The 19,249-nt window shown below is 34.9% G+C and overlaps 1 protein-coding gene across 1 annotated transcript in view; it reads right to left on the bottom strand.

The window, feature by feature from the left end:
- LOC129268582 (uncharacterized) overlaps positions 1-19,249 on the bottom strand; it is a 38,018-nt gene that overhangs the window by 11,774 nt on the left and 6,995 nt on the right. The window contains exons 6-22 of the mRNA XM_064104404.1: positions 18,975-19,088; positions 18,320-18,568; positions 17,683-17,874; positions 17,023-17,207; positions 16,055-16,241; positions 15,346-15,471; positions 14,268-14,360; positions 12,696-12,824; positions 12,233-12,358; positions 11,725-11,837; positions 10,368-10,587; positions 9,753-9,878; positions 6,926-7,045; positions 2,961-3,080; positions 2,313-2,426; positions 1,502-1,654; positions 665-814 (exon numbers count right to left, since the gene is read on the bottom strand). Of these exons, the coding sequence (XP_063960474.1) occupies positions 665-814; positions 1,502-1,654; positions 2,313-2,426; positions 2,961-3,080; positions 6,926-7,045; positions 9,753-9,878; positions 10,368-10,587; positions 11,725-11,837; positions 12,233-12,358; positions 12,696-12,824; positions 14,268-14,360; positions 15,346-15,471; positions 16,055-16,241; positions 17,023-17,207; positions 17,683-17,874; positions 18,320-18,568; positions 18,975-19,088 (2,517 nt within the window). The remainder of the gene's footprint in view (positions 1-664; positions 815-1,501; positions 1,655-2,312; positions 2,427-2,960; positions 3,081-6,925; positions 7,046-9,752; positions 9,879-10,367; positions 10,588-11,724; positions 11,838-12,232; positions 12,359-12,695; positions 12,825-14,267; positions 14,361-15,345; positions 15,472-16,054; positions 16,242-17,022; positions 17,208-17,682; positions 17,875-18,319; positions 18,569-18,974; positions 19,089-19,249) is intronic.

Below are 19,249 nucleotides of genomic sequence, written 5' to 3'. Positions count from 1 at the left end.
GTCGCCGTCGGAAAAGCGGCGCCTATAGTCTCACTCTGCTATGCAGGTGAGACAAAAATGTTTTGACGATAATTTTCGTAATTGATATTCCTTCTGAACATACCGGGTGGGGGTGATAGTTGATGAATGAGTGATAGAATCAAAAACAGAAAAGTGTGTAGGCCTGGAGTAGTTGTGCTAGGTTGTGTGGTAGCTGTAGCTGACGTGCCCTCGGTGGCGGTGGTGAACAACCATGTATCCCTAAACATCCTCTCTGCGTTTCAGGTCACATGACCAAGACCAAAGGTCTTTTAAGGTCAATGAACTTTGGCCGTGTTAGGGGTATTTGTTGAATTGGCATCATTACTTAGACTATTATGGATCTAGTTCATGAAACATAGACATAAGGGTAATCAAGTTTGAATTATTGTTTTGCACACGTCCTTAGGTCACATGATCATGGTCAAAGGCCATTTCGAGTGACTGGACATAATATTTCATTATCTTTTCTTTTGTGAATAATCATTCAATAGCTGTTTTCAAAGTCTGAACTGCTGCTATATCATATCGCGTAATGCAAACGAGACTGCCAGGGACATTCCACTCGTTACTTTTACGGGCAGAAACATAAATACAAAATGTGTTGATATAAGTTTTCTTAATCGATTTTCCCTTCTGAACATACCTGGTGAAGAGAACGTTGTTGGATTAGTGATAGAATCAGAAACAGAAGTAGTTGTAGACCTACTATCTTCTGGAGGAGTTGTGCTAGGTTGTGTTGTAGTTGTAGCTGACGGGCCCTCTGTGGTGGTTGTTCTGGTTGTGGAGATTATTTCTTTCAGAAAAAAAAAGTAATAGAGATTACGAGATAAATAAGCTGTCACTTTGTAACAATAATAAATGAAATGATTAGCATCAGAGTTACTTATTCTACTTATTATATAGATGCATATCATAAATTATGCTCAAATTAATAATCTTAATGCTCTTGGACACATTTAAAAAAAAAACACTTTTATACATTTCAAGCTGGATATCCCGCTAGTCTTTATCATGTTTGCCAAGGCAATATATCAGTGTTTTAATGATACAAAAAATATTTCTATTGCCACCCATATTGTATAAATTATATGACCTTAAACTTTGTATCCTTAAGCCTATACTTAAATCGAAAGATGCATGGCATATATATCACAAAACAACCGTATTGAATTATATTATATTATGAAATCTTCATCTAGTAAAATCATTTGTTAAATCCTATTACCAATATCCATTTATTCAGATCAGAGTTTAGTTACTTATGTCTTATTTCAATATCTTATTTTTAACAACTATTGTGTGTGTATTGTTTATATTAATCATTTTTGTAAATTTTACGCAATTCAGCCGTGAGGCTGCTATGTGCAAATGTTTTTATACCGAAATAAATAAATAAATAAATAAATAATAAAGGGCAGACACATAAATACAAAATGTGTTGATATAAGTTTTCTTAATCGATTTTCCCTTCTGAACATACTTGGTGAAGAGAACGTTGTTGGATTAGTGATAGAATCAGAAACAGAAGTAGTTGTAGACCTACTATCTTCTGGAGGAGTTGTGCTAGGTTGTGTTGTAGTTGTAGCTGAAGGGCCCTCCCTGGTGGCGGTGGTGCTGGTTGTGGAGATTATTTCTTTTAGAAAAAAGTAATAGAGATTACAAGATAAATACATGTAAGATATCATTTTGTAACAATGATAAAGACAACAATGATAATAATAGTGATGATGAAATTAATGATGATAATATTGATAACAATATTAATAATAATAATAATGATAACAATGATGATACAAATAATAATGTAATGCATGTACAACATTTATGACTATGTAGCTGCCTATTTAATGGTGCACTATATTACCCAGACTTTAACTCTCATGCAACTGATCTATATGTAACCTTTTCACCTTTGAGTATTTTAAGCTACATTCCAATAAACAAAGTGCAATCATTTTGATACACACAAATTAGACATTATCTTGCTCTGATCTTGATTAACCTTGGTCACTCTCATAATACAGGGTCACCTCTAGGGTATCATCAAGAAATATTAATATCAAAGGCAATGAATCAGAATGTCACGTTGACGCCGGTTCTTTTTTTTAACCAGCTGAGATGCTTGATCGTACTCTTAATTTCAAATAAAGATATTTTCTCTGGCCTGGAAGAAAGGTACACGTACTTATAGCCACATTCTTATTTTAGTTCAAATGAAGAAGCAAAAATCCCCTACACTCTCCATCAAAGTGATCTCAAGATTTCAATACTACTTATTTTTGTCAAATTACCTATTGTGCAATTGGTTCCAGTATAACCAGGTGCGCAGGTACAGTTATACATGTTGATCCCGTCTATGCAAGTCGCTCCATTTTGACAAGGATTCGATTCACACTCATCAATTTCTACATACGTAAAAAAAAGTAACGTAAGATCGTTAGAGTCGAACAGAACAGGAAAGGACACGAGAAATGCAGAATATGGACAAGAAGCAGGAAAGGAAAATGGGCAAAAGAAGGAAAACAAAGAAAGAAACAGAAAAAAGAAGAAAACAAGAAGAGAAAGATGAGGAGGGGAAGATGATGATGAAGAAGAAGAAAAAAAGGAGAAAAGGCAAACAAAAAAAGGAATAATAAAAAGGAAGTAAGAAAGAAGAAGAAAAACAAAGCAAATACCAAACACAAACGACAACAAGAAGACTAAGAAATAAGACTTAAAGAGGAAGAAGAAATAGAAGTAGACGGAACAATTTTAAAGTACGAGGTAAATCGTGCAGTACTCGTAAAAACAGTAGTAGCAGTAGTAGTAGTAGAAGTAGTAGTAGTAGTAGTAGTAGTAGTAGTAGTAGTAGTAGTAGTAGTAGTAGTAGTAGTAGTAGTAGTAGAAGTAGAAGTAGGAGTGATATAACAAGTAGAAGTACATACAAGGAAAATATTTACCTTTACAAGAATCATTTCCTGTTCCAGTGAAACCGTCATCACAAGTGCAATAGTAGCTTCCGTATGTATTTGTACAGTTCCCCTTACTACACACGTCTGCTGCATTACATTCATTGATATCTAAGAAAGAAAGAAACAAAAACACGTTTTTCAGAATAAGGTACATTTTTCAATCAATCAATTCGCAGTAAAAGTGCTTCGGGACAACAATAACCATTCAATAACTCGAACAAGTTGGCTCGGAGTTTTGCTTACTGGTAATTTACATAAACGCACAAATGGTTTAGAAAGAAGACAAACTATAATGCTTTTATCGCAGTGAGCTTGTAGGCATTTTCATGAAGTAGATTGCCGTATATATACATGTACACTACTATTGATCGTTAAAATTTCATAGGATGAATTGTTAATATAAAATGTTATCACAATTTCAATCGGATCGTAACGAAGAGATGACAGGCACGAAGATAAATGTCTGCTGCGAGATTGCACTGGACAGAGAAAAATTAAAAAAAAAAAAAAAAAAAAAAACAATGACATCTAGGGGCGGATCCAAGATTTTCCAATGAAAATGTGACTAGGAAAAAAAGTCCTCGCTTTCAAGGGGGGGGGGGGGGGGGGCTGTTACACCCACAAATGTAATATTCGCCCACAAATGTAATAACGCCCACAAATGTAATAACACTTTACCCACAAATGTTATAACGCCCACAAATGTAATAACACTTTACCCACAAATGTAATAAATTTGAAGGGATTTTTGGCGAATCCGTTCTTAACTGAAATCCTATAGTAATACGTTCATATAGCACAAAAGTGCAAAGTCTTTTTTTCCAGACCCGGTTAATAAAGAAAGTATAATATGACTTAAAGTCTTTTTTCCAGTCCCGGTTGTTTCAATAATTATAATATAAGTTCAAAGTCTTTTTTCCAGACCAAGTTGTTTGAAAATTATAATATAAGTCCAAAGTTTTTTTTCCAGACCCGGTTGTTTAAAAAATTATAATATAAGTTCAAAGTCTTTTTTCCAGACCTGGTTGTTTAAAAAATTATAATATAAGTTCAAAGTCTTGTTTCCAGACCCGGTTGTTAAAAAAAATTATAATATAATATAAGTCCAAAGTCTTTTTTCCAGACCCTGTTATTTCAAAAATTATAATATAAGTCCAAACTAAGATGTGATAATGATATTCCAGTGGAATAAAAATGAGAATCGAGCTTAGTCTTTTTCCAGACCCAGTTAAGTAAAACTGGTGGAATTAGTGTCTTTGTTGTTGTTTTCACTTATACGGCGCATATTGTGAATATATGCGCTAAGGGTAAATTGAGAATCAAGCATAGTCTTTTCTCCAGACCCGGTAACTAAAACTAAAACCCTATAGTAATGTGTTCGTATAGCACAAATGTGCAAAGTCTTTTTTCCAGACCCGGTTAATTCAAAAATTATTATAAGTCCAATGTCTTTTTTCCAGACCCGGTTGTTTCAAAATTTATAATATAATTTCAAAGTCTTTTTTCCAGATCCGGTTGCTTCAAAAATTATAATATAAGTCCAAACTAAAACAACAAAACGAAGACCTATGGTGTAGTCTTTGCTCCAGACTCAGTTATTTCAAAATAGGAAATTATAAGAAACAATGAAAACAAACAAACTATATCAACAAAGACCCCACAATATCATTGATGTAGAATAACGTTGTTATTGTTATCTTGGGTTTTTAGGTGCGTATCATTCAGATATGAACATTTACGCCTATGATTAATTTGTCGTTTTCGTGGTATGCGTTATCACAGGGTTTTAATAGTTTAGAAGATGCTGGGGTTAAGTTTTAAGATTAAAGTTTCGCTTAATTTGTATTTTTTCAGAAAACTGGGTGTGGGGTACAGCCAACACTCTAAACCCAAGCATTTTAACTGGGCTTAATTTTTGAAATTTGGTCTTAGTTTTTTTTTTCTCAAAATGTCTTTATTTTTTAAATAACCGGGTCTAGACGAAAGACTAAACATAATACTCGTGTTATTCCACAGGAATAAGAATATGACAAAGTCTTGTGTTTTTAAGACTGTTTGAATTATTTTTTAAATGACTGGGTCTGGAATAAAGACAACGCTCTAAACATGTGATTTTCTACATGGTCTTAATTTGGAGGATTGTTGGTTCTTAGATTCATTGTTGGGGTTGGGTTTTATTGCTTTTTATTCTTGAAATAACTGTGTCTGGAGGAAAGTCTACAATCGATCTTCATGTTATTCCACAGTAATTCGATTATTGGGTATTCGTTTTAGAATATTTGTAAAAACTATTTTTTTTCTTCAAATAATAACCAAGTCTGGAGAAAGGATGTTTGCTTTACCCATGCATTATTACAATGTTTTGTAAGGGTCTTAGTATTATCTTTAAAAACTGGGTGCGGGGTAAATACATATTTTTACACCCAGTTACACCCAGTAAGGGTGTAACTTTTGAAGATTGGTCATAGATTTGAACTGTTGAAGATTTTTATTTTTATTTTTTTTAATAACCGGGTCTGTAGAAAAGAGTACGTTTTAAAACTCGTGTTATTCCAGAAGAATAAGAATATGATATAGTCTTACGTTAGAAGATTTTATTTATTTTTATTTTTTTTATGATTAGGTCTGGAATAAAGACAATGCTCTAAACCTATTTTTAAAACAGGTTCTTAGGTTGAAGGATTGTTTGGTCTTAGATTTGGAATTTTCTTATTATTACTGTTAGCGTTATTTTGAAGAAAAAAAAACTGGGTCTGGCTGAAAGACTATGCTATATATCCATGTTATCCAGAATTAATAGGATTATGGGGTCATTATACTGTTTTTGTTGTTGTTGTATTGTTATTTATAATTTTCGAATAACAGGGTTTGGAGAAAAGACTAAGCTCGATTTTTATTTTTATTCCACTGGAATATCATTATGGTATCTTAGTTTGGACTTATATTACAATTTTTGAAATAACTGGGTCTGGAAAAAAGACTTTGGACTTATGTTGTAATGTTTGAAACAACCGGGTCTGGAAAAAGACTTTGGACTTATATTATAATTTTTAAAACAACCAGGTCTTGAAAAAAAAAAGACTTAATTTAGACTTATGTCATACATTTTTAATTAACCAGGTCTGGAAAAAAGACTTTGCACTTTTGTGCTATATGAACGCATTACTATAAGGATGTAGTTTTTGGTTTTAAGTAACCGGGTGTGGAGAAAGACTACGCTTGATTCTCAATTTACTCTTAGCGCATATATTCACAATACGCACCGTGTAAGTTCAAACAACAACAAATACATTAATTTCATCAGTTTTAATTAACTGGGTCTGGAGAAAAGACTAAGCTCGATTCTCATTTTCATTCCACTGGAATATCATTATTGTATCCTAGCTTGGATTTATTTTATATTTTTTTAAATAACCGTGTCTGGAAAAAAAAAGACTTTGGACTTATATTATAATTTTTGAAACAACCGGGACTGGAAAAGAGACTTTAAATCACATTATAATTTTTGAATTAATCGGGTCTGGAAAAAAGACTTTACACTTTTGTGCTATATGAACGCATTACTACAGGATTTCAGTTAAGAACGGATTCGCCAAAAATCCCTTCAAATTTATTACATTTGTGGGTAAAGTCATTATTACATTTGTGGGCGATCAAAAATTATTACATTTGTGGGTAGTGTTATTACATTTTTGGGCGTTATTACATTTGTGGGTAAAGTGTTATTACATTTGTGGGCGTTATTACATTTGTGGGTGCAACAGGGGCACACTTGTTTTAGAACGGTGGTATTTTAACATTAAAACTTTTGATTGTGGCTCCAAAAAGGGGGAGGCACGGGCCGGCTGTGCCCCCCCCCCCCCCTCCCCCTGGATCCGCCAATGATGCCTCTTTAAAAAGAAGGAACAGCGGTAAGGTAAGGTAACGGAGCGTGTTATGTAAACGAAACATACCACTGCATGTAAACCCATCATCATCGAGCTCAAAGCCAGGATTACAAGAACACGAGTAATTTCCAGGTGAGTTGATACACGTTTGGTTGCATTCATGATCTCTGAGACACTCATTGATATCTAAAACAAAGCAATAAAATAATAAATAAAAGAGAAAGAATTTAACCATTACTTAATGAAAAGCGATTATAAGTTTGACTACTCTTAAAATGTATAATGACCTCACATCAGGAATATTGGTTATTATAGGGTTGGAAGCATTAGATTCAGGTCAGGGCAGGGGCCGCCTCCTCAGATATTCCAAGTGGTAAGAAAATAAATAATAATAAATAACAATTATATAGGATTTGTATAGCGCACTTATCCACCTTGCCAGGTGCTCAAGTCACTCCTACATGTATACTACCCCGGCTAAGATAGTCTACCGATTCTGGTGCGCACAGCTTTTTGAGAAATTACTTACTGTTACCCATTTACCTCACCTGGGTCGAGTGCAGAACAGTATGGATAAATTTCTTGCTGAAGGAAAACATGCCATGGCTAGGATTTGAACCCATGGCTGTCTGTTTGAATTGAATAGCGAGAGTCAGAACCACTAGACCACAACGCGCCAACACAATAGAGGAGTATAGAAAACAGGAGAAAATGGAAGGATAAACGTTGTTAAGAAGTAAAAAAGGAACAGTGTGCTGGGCTGAAACTAGAGTGAAATGTGCCGTGGGCAAATACATCAAAATTGATACGAGATATATATATACATATATATATATATGTATATATGTATATACAGTGCGTCCCAGAAAAAACGAAACCGATGATTTATCATAACTTAATCACAAATACAATAGACAAATGACCTACCAATGGAAAGCTTAGAATCTCCTCTTTTATATGATATTACTTATATTATTATTATATATCTGACGGTCAATTGGATCGGGGTCAACCTAGCCACTAACCCGTCTCTGTGGTCTAGTGGTTAAGGCACCGGCGCACAGTGGGCCAGAAGGAGTTGAAAGTGCGCCAAAATTATATTCCGTTTTATGTTTTTACTTTAACATGTCTATTACGGGTAATTTTGGGCGTAGAATCGACTGAACATAATTTAAAGCCGATATGACGTCACTTTGATACCAAACTTTGATTGGCTACTTAAAACCTATCTGTGGAAAGACAAATTACGCTAAACAATGTGTAGTATATAAACTTTTGTGTTATGTGTAACTTTAAGATTGACCAGAGTGAATGTTGGTTTATGCTTCTCACTTGCCAAAAAAGTGTGTATGAGATCCTGAAAATAATTTTATGGCATCAAAATGATCATTAGATTAAAAAAATGCTTAAAAATCTGAAAAATATGAACCGTGCTTTATCAAGCGGGTAGACTTGGGTAAAACGCAGAGTATATATACACCACGAATGTTTTACTATGAGGAGGGTTTTTGGGTGAAATTATTCTACAAGTAACTTTTATCTCTGGAAGAGGGGCGGGTAGCCCTTATATGAGTTATCAACCTTCATTTTGTTTACATTATGCCCGGAATTCATGTCATTTTCATGGAATAGAAGGGGAATCGTCCTCGCCACGCAAAAATGAACGGCAATGTACACTCCACACGGTGCGCTGCGATGACGGCGCGGTATAAAAATACCCGTTTTTTAACAGGTTTTGGGGGTATTGTGTCAAGTAAAATCGGCTCTAACATGAAAACGGGCAAAAACGGGCAGCTAAATTTGGTATTGACTTAAAGCTGAGACATCTGGAAAAATAATGATGATAGAATTTAAACGGAAATCCACGGAAATCTAAACGTTTCTAATGTAAATGCAAAAAACATGGATTATCAGCCAATTTCGAGGAATAATTATCCTATAAACCTCCTGAAATGTGTCTTTTATCTACTTTGAACCCTTTAACATAAAAAAGAATATATCAGGATTATGTGGGTGCCATTTCAGATTCCTACATGAAAAACCTCCTGTGAAATGGCTTGTTTTTCAACTAAGTTGTCATTTACGCGGCATTTCGCAAAATGTCACATTTTACGATTTGAGGTAGGAAATTAACATCCTTTATGCAAATTCCCGAATGAAATATTTTGCTGAAGTATTCTTCAAAGTGTTGTCTTTCAGCTGGGCATGACAAAAATTGAAAATCAGAAATTGCCCAAAATGACTTTTGGCGCACTTTTGTTTCGCCCCGGCCCACTGTGCGGCGTTCAAAGCTGGGCGCTCGGGTTCGATTCCCGGCAGAGACATTTTTTCGGCATTACCAATTTTTCCAAAGGGCAGATTGCTCTGGGGAACCTTGATAAAAGCTATGCCTACCATTGTTCTCTACATCCATTCCTTTCACAAAATATTTTAATAAAAGAGTTGCCAAAGCTGTTGTAAATGTAAAATTTCTTAAGTGATTTCTTAAGTTTCGGTTTATGTGTTTTCCTATGGTATTTAGTGAAAATACGGATTTGCTTAACAAAGTACTGATTTTCAGCCTCTACATGTAAAATAATGAAATGTTCTTGATCAGGTTGTTATTTCCGACACGCACGTTTGACAGACAATACGTTCAGCCACAACTTGGAAAAAACTTTTCTGCAGTGATGTATAGCAGTATAATTCATTAATCATCAACTGTTTCAACGATAAGTAGCCACAACTATTAAAACAAGCCTAGAGTGAGAATAATTTATACATTTTTATGAGTATTCCACCATTATGCACAATGATATTTAGATTATTTTAATATCTATATTTTCGCTTTGTTCTAGGGGGATATTCATGGTTTGTATAATAAAGATACATATCTGGCAACTCTCGTACCCACCTATGCAAGAAGCATTCGCGTTTCCGAGTTGGAAACCCGCAGAACAGGTACAAAAATAGCTACCGTCTGTATTTGTACAGTTACCGTTAATACATACATCCGTAGACAGCTCACATTCGTTGATATCTGTAAAAGAAGGATAATGTAAAGTTGGTAAATTATGACGATGATGATGGTGGTGGTGGTGGTGGTGGTTATGATGATGATGATGTTGTTGATTGTGATGATGATGATAACGTTGATTATGATTATGATGATGATGGTGGAGAAGAGGAATAGGATGTGGAGAGAGAAGAAGAAGAAGAAGAAGAAGACGACGACGACGATTTAAAAATGAAGAAGATTCAAGAGGCAGAAGAAAAAATAAAACATTACCATGATAAAATATAGAGTCTTGTATAATGCAGCATTCATTGTGCTTAATTGATCTATGCCTCGCTCTTCTCGTCCCTCTTTATTTCCTTTCAAATCAATCAATACCAAAATTAGACATCTACATCAATAAAAAACAATATAATTAACACCATTATTTATTGAAAATTTTAAAGTTTAAGATTAATTTTGAAAACTAGGGCTGGAGAGTTCTACGTCAGAAACATTCTGGGAAATACCTACCCTCGGGCGGAACTAAATGGTTTGGTTCAATGAGCCGTGAGCTTGGAAGAAGTTCCATGAAAATATTTTGCAGATTAGAATCGGTCAGTGACGAGTCGGGTTTTATGTCAACCCGGAAGGAAATCAGAAGAGAGATTCCTGCCAAGTTGTAGTTCCGCAGAGATACAGCCTGCAACTCGTCTTCACTTAATTCTGATGACGTGTTGAGGTAACGCAATACCTTAAAAGTAACAAAGATAGAATAATTTGATTTAAAAACATGTATTATTCTGATCTTCGAGACTTGCAGAAAGCTTTGACGAATGTATTTTACACACCAGAAATGGCCAAAACAATTGCGAACAATAACCTTTTTTCAATAGTTTATCATGCTAATTGTTGATGAAACAAACTACTTACTTAAATCAGTGGCCAAAACAATTGCGAACAATAACCTTTTTTCAATAGTTCATCATGCTAATTGTTGATGAAACGAACTACTTACTTAAATCAGTTTCATATATTATGTTATTTCTTATTTTGCTTTCGAGAAACGATTGCATTGTGACACGATGAAAGTTTAAAGGCAAATTATTATTCCTATCTTGCTTTTTTTGCTAAAAATGTTTTTTTTTCGGACAAAAATCAATGCACAAAATATATAAATGCTTTAAATATAGAATGATGAATAAATGAGAGAGAAAAAAAAGAACATTATTCCTTTTGTATTTCAACTATATTGATTTTCGAATAAATGTATCATAATAAAAATAATGATAACAAAAAATAACATTTATATTGCACGGTTAGCTTACTATTCTAATACTAACACAAAAATGAGTATTACTGAGGATATAATAGATGGGGTTTTAACATACTAACTTTGGGTGATTCCCATGAATGAGAAAAGTCAACTTTTTAAAGCACAATTTAGTAAAATCAGACATAAGTTTCAAGTACGTGCTGTTGATTGGTTAAAACTTTAATTCGCATTTTTGTTTTAGTTCACTGCAATTCTTTCTGCAAAGAGAACCTGTTTAAACAAAACCCCATTAAAAAATGTGATGAAAATTTGATTTTCAACTAATGAAATTCACCCATTAGGACATTGCGATTTTTTATTATTTATTATTATTATTATTATTTTGCATATAAACTTGATTCTTTCTGCAACGGGCCCAATGAGTGGTTTACACAAAAATTAAGTCCGATTTTGACTTTTATCTCTCAGATTCACGCGCTGCGATTAATGCGCCTCATGTCATTGGACGCGGTGTTGCCCGATGACATTACGCGATATATATCACGTGCACGTAGGCAACGTGAATATTAACCAGATTAAAATATGAGTGAAATAACGCCTTTCCAAGAAACTTACATCTTGTGCCAATTTCTGCTGATTTTCTTGGGAGTCAATTGTCTCTGGGTAGGAAACAACGCTTAGCCCGTTGATAAATGAGAAACGAACGTTGAGGGAGAGCGTCAATGCACCTATTTTATACAATCAACAAGAATACTACATATTCATTCATCAGTATCATTATCATTATTATTAGCAGTAGTATCATTATTACCATTGTCATCATCATTACTATTGTTTTTTTATTTGTCATATCAAATACATAGAGCATACATAGTTACAAACAAGTTAATAAGAAGAGCAATCACAATGTTGCATGAGAAAGAAAATAAGACCCGGGTGAGAGTTGGAGACGCTGCCCGGGTAAAGAAAAGGTAAAGAAAGTTTTCATTTTCTGTTTTTAGTACCTCTAGATTTATTCCTTATAATATAATATAATATAATTATAATATAATATGATCAGTTTTATCATTTAAACACACATATAATGTGACAAATGTAAAATATAAGAACGCATTTTTCATACCAAAACAAACTCCATCGACTTCTGTTGTATTTTCCTTGCAGACGCATAATGAGTTACCCGGTATGTTAACACAATCGAATTCAGCCCTGTTGCAAGTATCCATGTTAAGTTCACATTCGTTAATATCTAATTGGACATAAGGGAGTAAATTAACAACAAATCTGTTTAAAGCTTACAAATATCGCATTGCCTGTTTTGAAATACAAAAAAAACATAAAAAACCCAGTAGAATGAATATGCCATCTTGCGAATAAATGATTAAATAAATACGTGATAGAAAAGGTAAAGCTGTAAATAAATAAATTTATAAATAAGTGGATTAATAGATGAATAGTTATGTAAATGAATAGATGAATTAATAAATGAATAGATAAGTCAGAGGATAAATTAAGTAAATAATAAAAAGTAAATAAATCATAAATCAAACTAAATAATGAATTTTGCTACTAATGTATATGTTTACCTTCACATTCTTTTGGAGACATGTTTTCATATCCAGAATGACAAGTACAATTATAATCTCCTGGTAGGTTGTTACACGTGGATATGTCAGGTGGACACTCGTCTACACCAGCATTGCATTCATCAAAATCTGAAAATGAATAGGATGAAAGTGGAATTCAAATCCTTTATAGATGTTTTTTGTTTAATGGAAATAAGTTACTAGTAAAATAAAGAATTCAAAATTTAGGTGCCCACTTCATAAAACTTGCTATAACATCAAATTAAACGTGTAAATATACTGAAAACATTAAAGCAATATTGATCGGCCTCGGGACGATACGACATATATCGCCCAAACTAGATTTATATCGCCCGAGTCGTAGACGAGGGTGATATCAATTTAGTGAGGGTGATATATGTCCTTTCACCCCCAGGCCAGTCAATATAATTGCTATTATTAACCAAATCAGACATCTAGAGCAAAAATCGTTAATATTTTTGATATTTTAAAGTTTAAGAAGGATAATCTAGTTTGTCATGTTGAGCAGACTGGGCCTCTGAATTTTACCATTGTGACGTAATTGAAATGACGCGTCCATGGCCAAGGGACGCAGTATCCAGCACTGTCTCAACTTGATTACCATTATGACGTATAGCGCTGCGCGGTTCAAGGACGCGTACAAAAACGTAGAATACCCGGATGTTAGCGCTGCCTTTTATTGCCCACCACATTTCCACGCATTTTCTCATTGACTTTCTTGAGCGGGCAACAAATTGGGCCCGTGGATAAACAATTGGAATTGTATTGACCGGCCATTTGATCCCAGTCTTAAGCAGGCAACAATGTTTCAAAGTTGCCCTGCTCAGATGTCTGATACGGTTAATAATTGACTTAATTGACTGTTGTAAACTTGTTCTGTTTATTGTGCATTTGTTATTAATACAAGTCTTTATGAACCAGAACTAAGAACTAATCTAGTGCACATCATAGACTTTTGTTATTTGGTTACTCTCTATACTGTACTTAGGCCATCATCGTAATCAAACTAGCCGATAATGATATAATATGTACCTTGTTTATTAATATGTTTAATCCTAATTTATCGTCCAGTAATTTACAGTAGAATCTGTAAGTGCTTGCAACGTTTTTGTGATCTTTCCACCATTCTCGTAAATATTCTAACTTACGTTATAATGTACTCTATTTAAAATATTCATATTTCTTGATTTGCATGTTTTCATGAAGATGGTGGTAAATAAAGTTTCAATTTCAATTTTAAAGACCGAATAATTGCTCTATAATTTTGCAATAAGGAATAACTTCAAAACATATCATTCAGTTATCTCTGTTTCGCGTTTTTCATATCAGAATAATTCTTAATTATCACAAACTGCTAAAATTAACAGCTCTTTCTCTCTTAGTAGCATTGTATATTTTCTCATTATGATATAAGCCTACAGTGATGCCACAGTCGGCACAATAACATTGAAGCCAAATCGATCATTGTGTGTCGTTGGAAATGATGCAATACTTTAGATCGGACTGTAGTAGGATAAGTCGTTGTGACTGCCACATGATCTAACATTTTACCTGCACATGATCCATCTTTTAGTTTAAAGCCTGGCTCGCAAGTACAGCTTTCAGATCCCGTGGAATTTATCAATTCCTCAGTACAGAATATCTCTAAAGAAATAAAGTATTAAAAGTACTGTCATGGTTAGGGCATTATTGTCAACTGTTGTCGTAATTGTAACCATTTTACTATAAATCTCATGATTATTTATATTTACTATAGTAATTACCATAATCAGTATTGTTATATCATCATTAAAATCATCCGATTTGTAACATATATTTTTGTCGTTTAGGAATCATAACAACTTCTACTACGACTATAGTACTATAAATTATACTACTACTTCTTCTTCTTCTTTTTCTCTTCTACTACTACTACTACTATTATTACTGCTACTACTACTACAACTACTACCATGAATATTATTACTACTACTACTACTACAACTACTACGACCACCTCGACTACTACTATACTACTACTAAACTGCAACTTCTTCTACTACTACTTATACTACTACTACTTCTACTACTACTACTACTGCTTCTACTTCTAATACTACTACTACTACTACTACTACTACTACTACTACTACTACTACTATTACTACTACTACCCCTACAACTACTACTTCTAATACTACTACTACTACTACGACTACGACTACTACGACTACGACTACTATTCTACTGTCTATTACAACTACAACGACGACGATTTTTCTCCATTAGTTTCTGTTTGCTTATATTTTTTTTTGTGGGGTTGCTTTTCCTTCTGTTCTATACTTCCCACATGTTAAAGCATTGTTAGTCAATTTTAATGTCATACAGTTAAAACAACAAAAAACCGCAAACATTTTCATTCCACACTGGCATACACTATACCCATACTCGCAAATTTTTGTGCACGCACACACTCATACTCACCCACACAAATCCACCCACCTATCAACTTACCCACACACACCTACGAAATTCCCCTCTTTGTCAAACACACCCACTCTCCCCTACGTTCCAAAACACACGCACACACACCCTATTCTAAACCATTCACACCAGGTTTATGCCAACAGACCCCCACACATTGACTTACTTATACATGAACGTTGATCAAGGCCATGCCTGTAGCCCGGTTCACAAGAGCACGTGTAGGAACCCAAATTATTTTCACAAATCTGGTCGCAGTCGTTGGTGTCATTTTTAGCACATTCGTTGAAGTCTGAACAAATGAAGAAGGAAGGTTTGAGGAAATATTATTACTGTATACAATTGTAAATCATTTTGGGACAAAGGAAATCAATTATACATCACATTCTACGCATGATGAAGAGAACTTACTCTTTATTAATTAAACAAGAAATACTGCAATATTAATTGTTCATTACTTCAAGAGAACTTTCCGATATGGGCTGTGTACTTATTTATCACGCACTTGCGATTTTCTCACGAGTACCGATTCACATTAAATACTGGAAAACACAAATAGCACATTGTTTTATGTCTTCATGGAAGCTAAATATAATTTGAAGTACAATTTTGAAAAAAAACGACATTCTAACCACTTTGTGTATTGGAAAAATGAAAGAGTTGTCCACTCGCTGCCTCACAATGGCATCACCGATGTAGCCATGTTTAAGTCAACGTCCATGTAATGATTACATTGTGCTACATCTTTTTAAAAACTAACAACTCTAAATGATAATGCGATATTGTTCAAACTTCACCCATCTGTCTCTGTATTTTTCTCCCTTTTCCTCTAAAAACAACTTTTCCATTATTGGTTGGGTTCTCCTATAACTCACCGAAGCAGATACTTCCGTTGCCTGTCAGTTGAGGAGGGCAGGGCCCGCATCTGTATTCTTCATCCGAAGATGGAGGCTCATCATAGCATATAACCCCCTCATAACAAGGCCCGCTACCCTCACATGCATCGTAGTCTACGTCACAGTGGTCACCTGACCACTGATTAGTGCAGTTACACGTGACCACCTGTAATGTCATTACATATATGTTAAATAATGTTGATTTCTATGCTTTTTGAATGTACATGCTTTGAGTGAACTGAATTCATGAAAAATTGCTGAAAAGTGTGAACTATATGGGTTTAATGAATAATTAACAATTGTTCAAGAATATCATACATGCAAATGAAATACATATTTGATTGTGAGTGGTAATGAAAAAACTTGTTGGGGGCAAAAGACAAGATGACGAGTTGCTAAAACTTGGCAACTCTAGATTAGAAGACAAAATGACAAATTTTTAGAACTTGGCTGGTTGACTTGTTTAGGACAAGACAAGACGACGAGCTTTGAAAGACAACTTGTTTGGAAGAAGTATATTATAAAGAGTTCTTGAACATGTTGAACCGTGGAAAATGGGCTTTCCGAGTTTCGTCATCTTGTCTTCTTGTGCCAAACAAGTCTGCTTTCAGAGTTCCGACAAGTAGTCTTTTCGTCACTTTACTCGTCTTCTCATCGTATTATCTCGTCATCTGGAATGTACTTAAAATCTTCAGTACCAATGTCATTTGTTCAGCGTTAGTAGATCAGTACCGACCGCACAAAAACGTTGATAGCGCTAAGAACAGAAAATCCGCTAACATAGGCGCTGTTACAACAGGCAATACCTGTCACAGGAATGCGTTATTTAAGACTTGTGTCAATACTACGATTCGATATATGAAAATGGGCCTACTGTTCGTGTTCTGTTAACGATTTCTGTGCCCCCCCCCCCCCCCACCGCACAGCCCATCTATGAATATACTTACAGCAAAGCCATTAGCATTGAGGTCCTGTCCCTCGGCCTGGCTCTCGAAGTCGCACTCGCCATCGTTCTCGCATTGACAGATGAGGACCTTGTACGACAAAGAGGTCTCCGCGCCTCGGTTGTCCATGGCGATGATCTCGATGGAGGAGACGTTCAGGTCAGTTGGTATCCAAGTGAATATGCCATCTATGGAAGTGGTAGAGAGAGGGGGTGGGGTGGGGAGGAAAGTGAGAGAGAAGGGGTGAGAGAAAGTGTTAAGAAAAGAGGAAACAGCATCGAAACGGACAGAGTCAGAAAGGAACGACCAGAAAGAGGAGAGAGGGTTGGAGCGACTCGATATAGAAAAGGGAAAATGGTGAGACATAACGGCAAGATGGAGATGACAGATACAAAAAGGAAGACAAAAGAGAGATGGAGAGAGAGAGATAGAGAGAGAAGGTCGAAAGATAACGATAAGAAGGGGATAAAAAATAAAAAGAGACAGAATAGGGAAGAGAGAGAAATGATAGAGCATGCGTTACCATTTAATCTTCATCTTACTCATGTAACTATAACATATCTTTTGTTCTGTCATTAAAACTCTAAACCATTATCCAGGCGATAGAAGGAATGTAAGAAACAATAAAAGTCACACACGCACTCACACGCGTGAAAATCTCACCTGAGCTGATATTGGCGCCATCTGGAGTTGTATCGTTGAAAGTAAAGTATACGTCATCATCATCGTTAGGGTCATGTGCAGTAATCTCTAAGGTAACGTTCACGCCCACTTGCACGAAGATAACGTCATCCTCCTGTAGTGCATCTGTTCCCGTAAGTTCTGTGACGCTTGTTATGTTCGGAGGGAAATTATCTATAAAGTTACACAAAAGAAAAATGCAATTGTTCATTTCATATTAATCTAAAATGATACTCAAATTTGCATCAAAACTATTTCAATTCCGTTTTAAGAAATACCAAGTCATGTAATCATAATGTCAGGGCTCAATATATTCCAGGGTTATCGGTGTTAGTTGCTGTTTTTATTTCCGTAAGATGAAAATTCATATAAAATTAAAAATTGCAAGTATGCATGGAATTAGGTAAATTATGGCTAATTGCCCATTTTCAGCGGCAACTATGATGTCTTTGTGGTTTTCTATAGTGTCACTTCAATGTGAAACAATCGATATAATGAAATCATATCAATAAAAATAATGTAATAGGTTTAACAAATTACAAAAAAAATGTAAGAGAAAAACACGAATGGATGATAATATTCATTATTTGGGGTTAATGATAGCGATGACAAATCTCACCAAGGTTTAGGAGTTCGTTGTCGAGTTGGTTCCCGGTGTCCATCGTCTGTTTTCCAAAATCGGGGTTGACGGCGAGGAAGTCGAAAAGGCACGCTTCGTCATCCCCGCAAGTCTCCCGGGCCTCACTGGTCCTGTCTGGGTCAAGGGCGAGTAGGGCGTCTAAGAACATTGGTGTGTAGTTACTCGGGTTGAAGTAACTCCAGTCCTTATCACCGTATTCAAACAGCGACTCGTCCTCTGTTATCATCCCTTTAAGAGTAATAAATAGACACCGTTCAGTGTTATAGCTAAGGAGGTTTAATGGCTGTTCCGATTCATGAAAGGCTACCATTGGCTTTAGGTCTTCCATTATCGTAATCATTATCATCATCATAGTCGTCATCATTATCTTCATCATTAATCACGAAATCAATTATCATCTCCATGCATCATGATCATCATCGTCTTCGTCAATATAATCACCATTAGCAAAATCATTTTCATTATCGTCTTCAACATCGCCATCATCCTTACCATCATCATCCTCATTAAAATGATTATCATCACCCTAATCATCATTATCACCATCATTGTCATCTTCATCAACAATAATCATCAACATCATCATCTGCTTGACGAATAAATATACGTGTGCTAATAAAACCTGATAACTTACATGATTGTCCAAATTTGTATATTTCTTCTTCTGTTAGATTTCTCCCGGGTTGATCGGTAAGTAACGTTCCATTACGTAAAAGAAAATCATCTGTTTTATCTCCATTGACATTACCTGAGCAAATGTACATAAAGGTGGGTAAAAAAAAGAGAAAATATATCAGCTAAAATTGGTTGTGATTGACATTACGTTTGTAAAAATCCAGTTTATCATTCATTAAAACAAGGTTTGCAAACGACCGTTGCCTTTACTTGGCCATGGCACTCCAACAAATC

This window comes from Lytechinus pictus, chromosome 9, assembly GCF_037042905.1.
Source record: "Lytechinus pictus isolate F3 Inbred chromosome 9, Lp3.0, whole genome shotgun sequence".
NCBI lineage: Eukaryota > Metazoa > Echinodermata > Echinoidea > Temnopleuroida > Toxopneustidae > Lytechinus > Lytechinus pictus.
The sequence above is the reverse complement of the archived record's forward strand: the minus strand, read 5'-3'. Positions and strand labels throughout refer to the sequence as shown.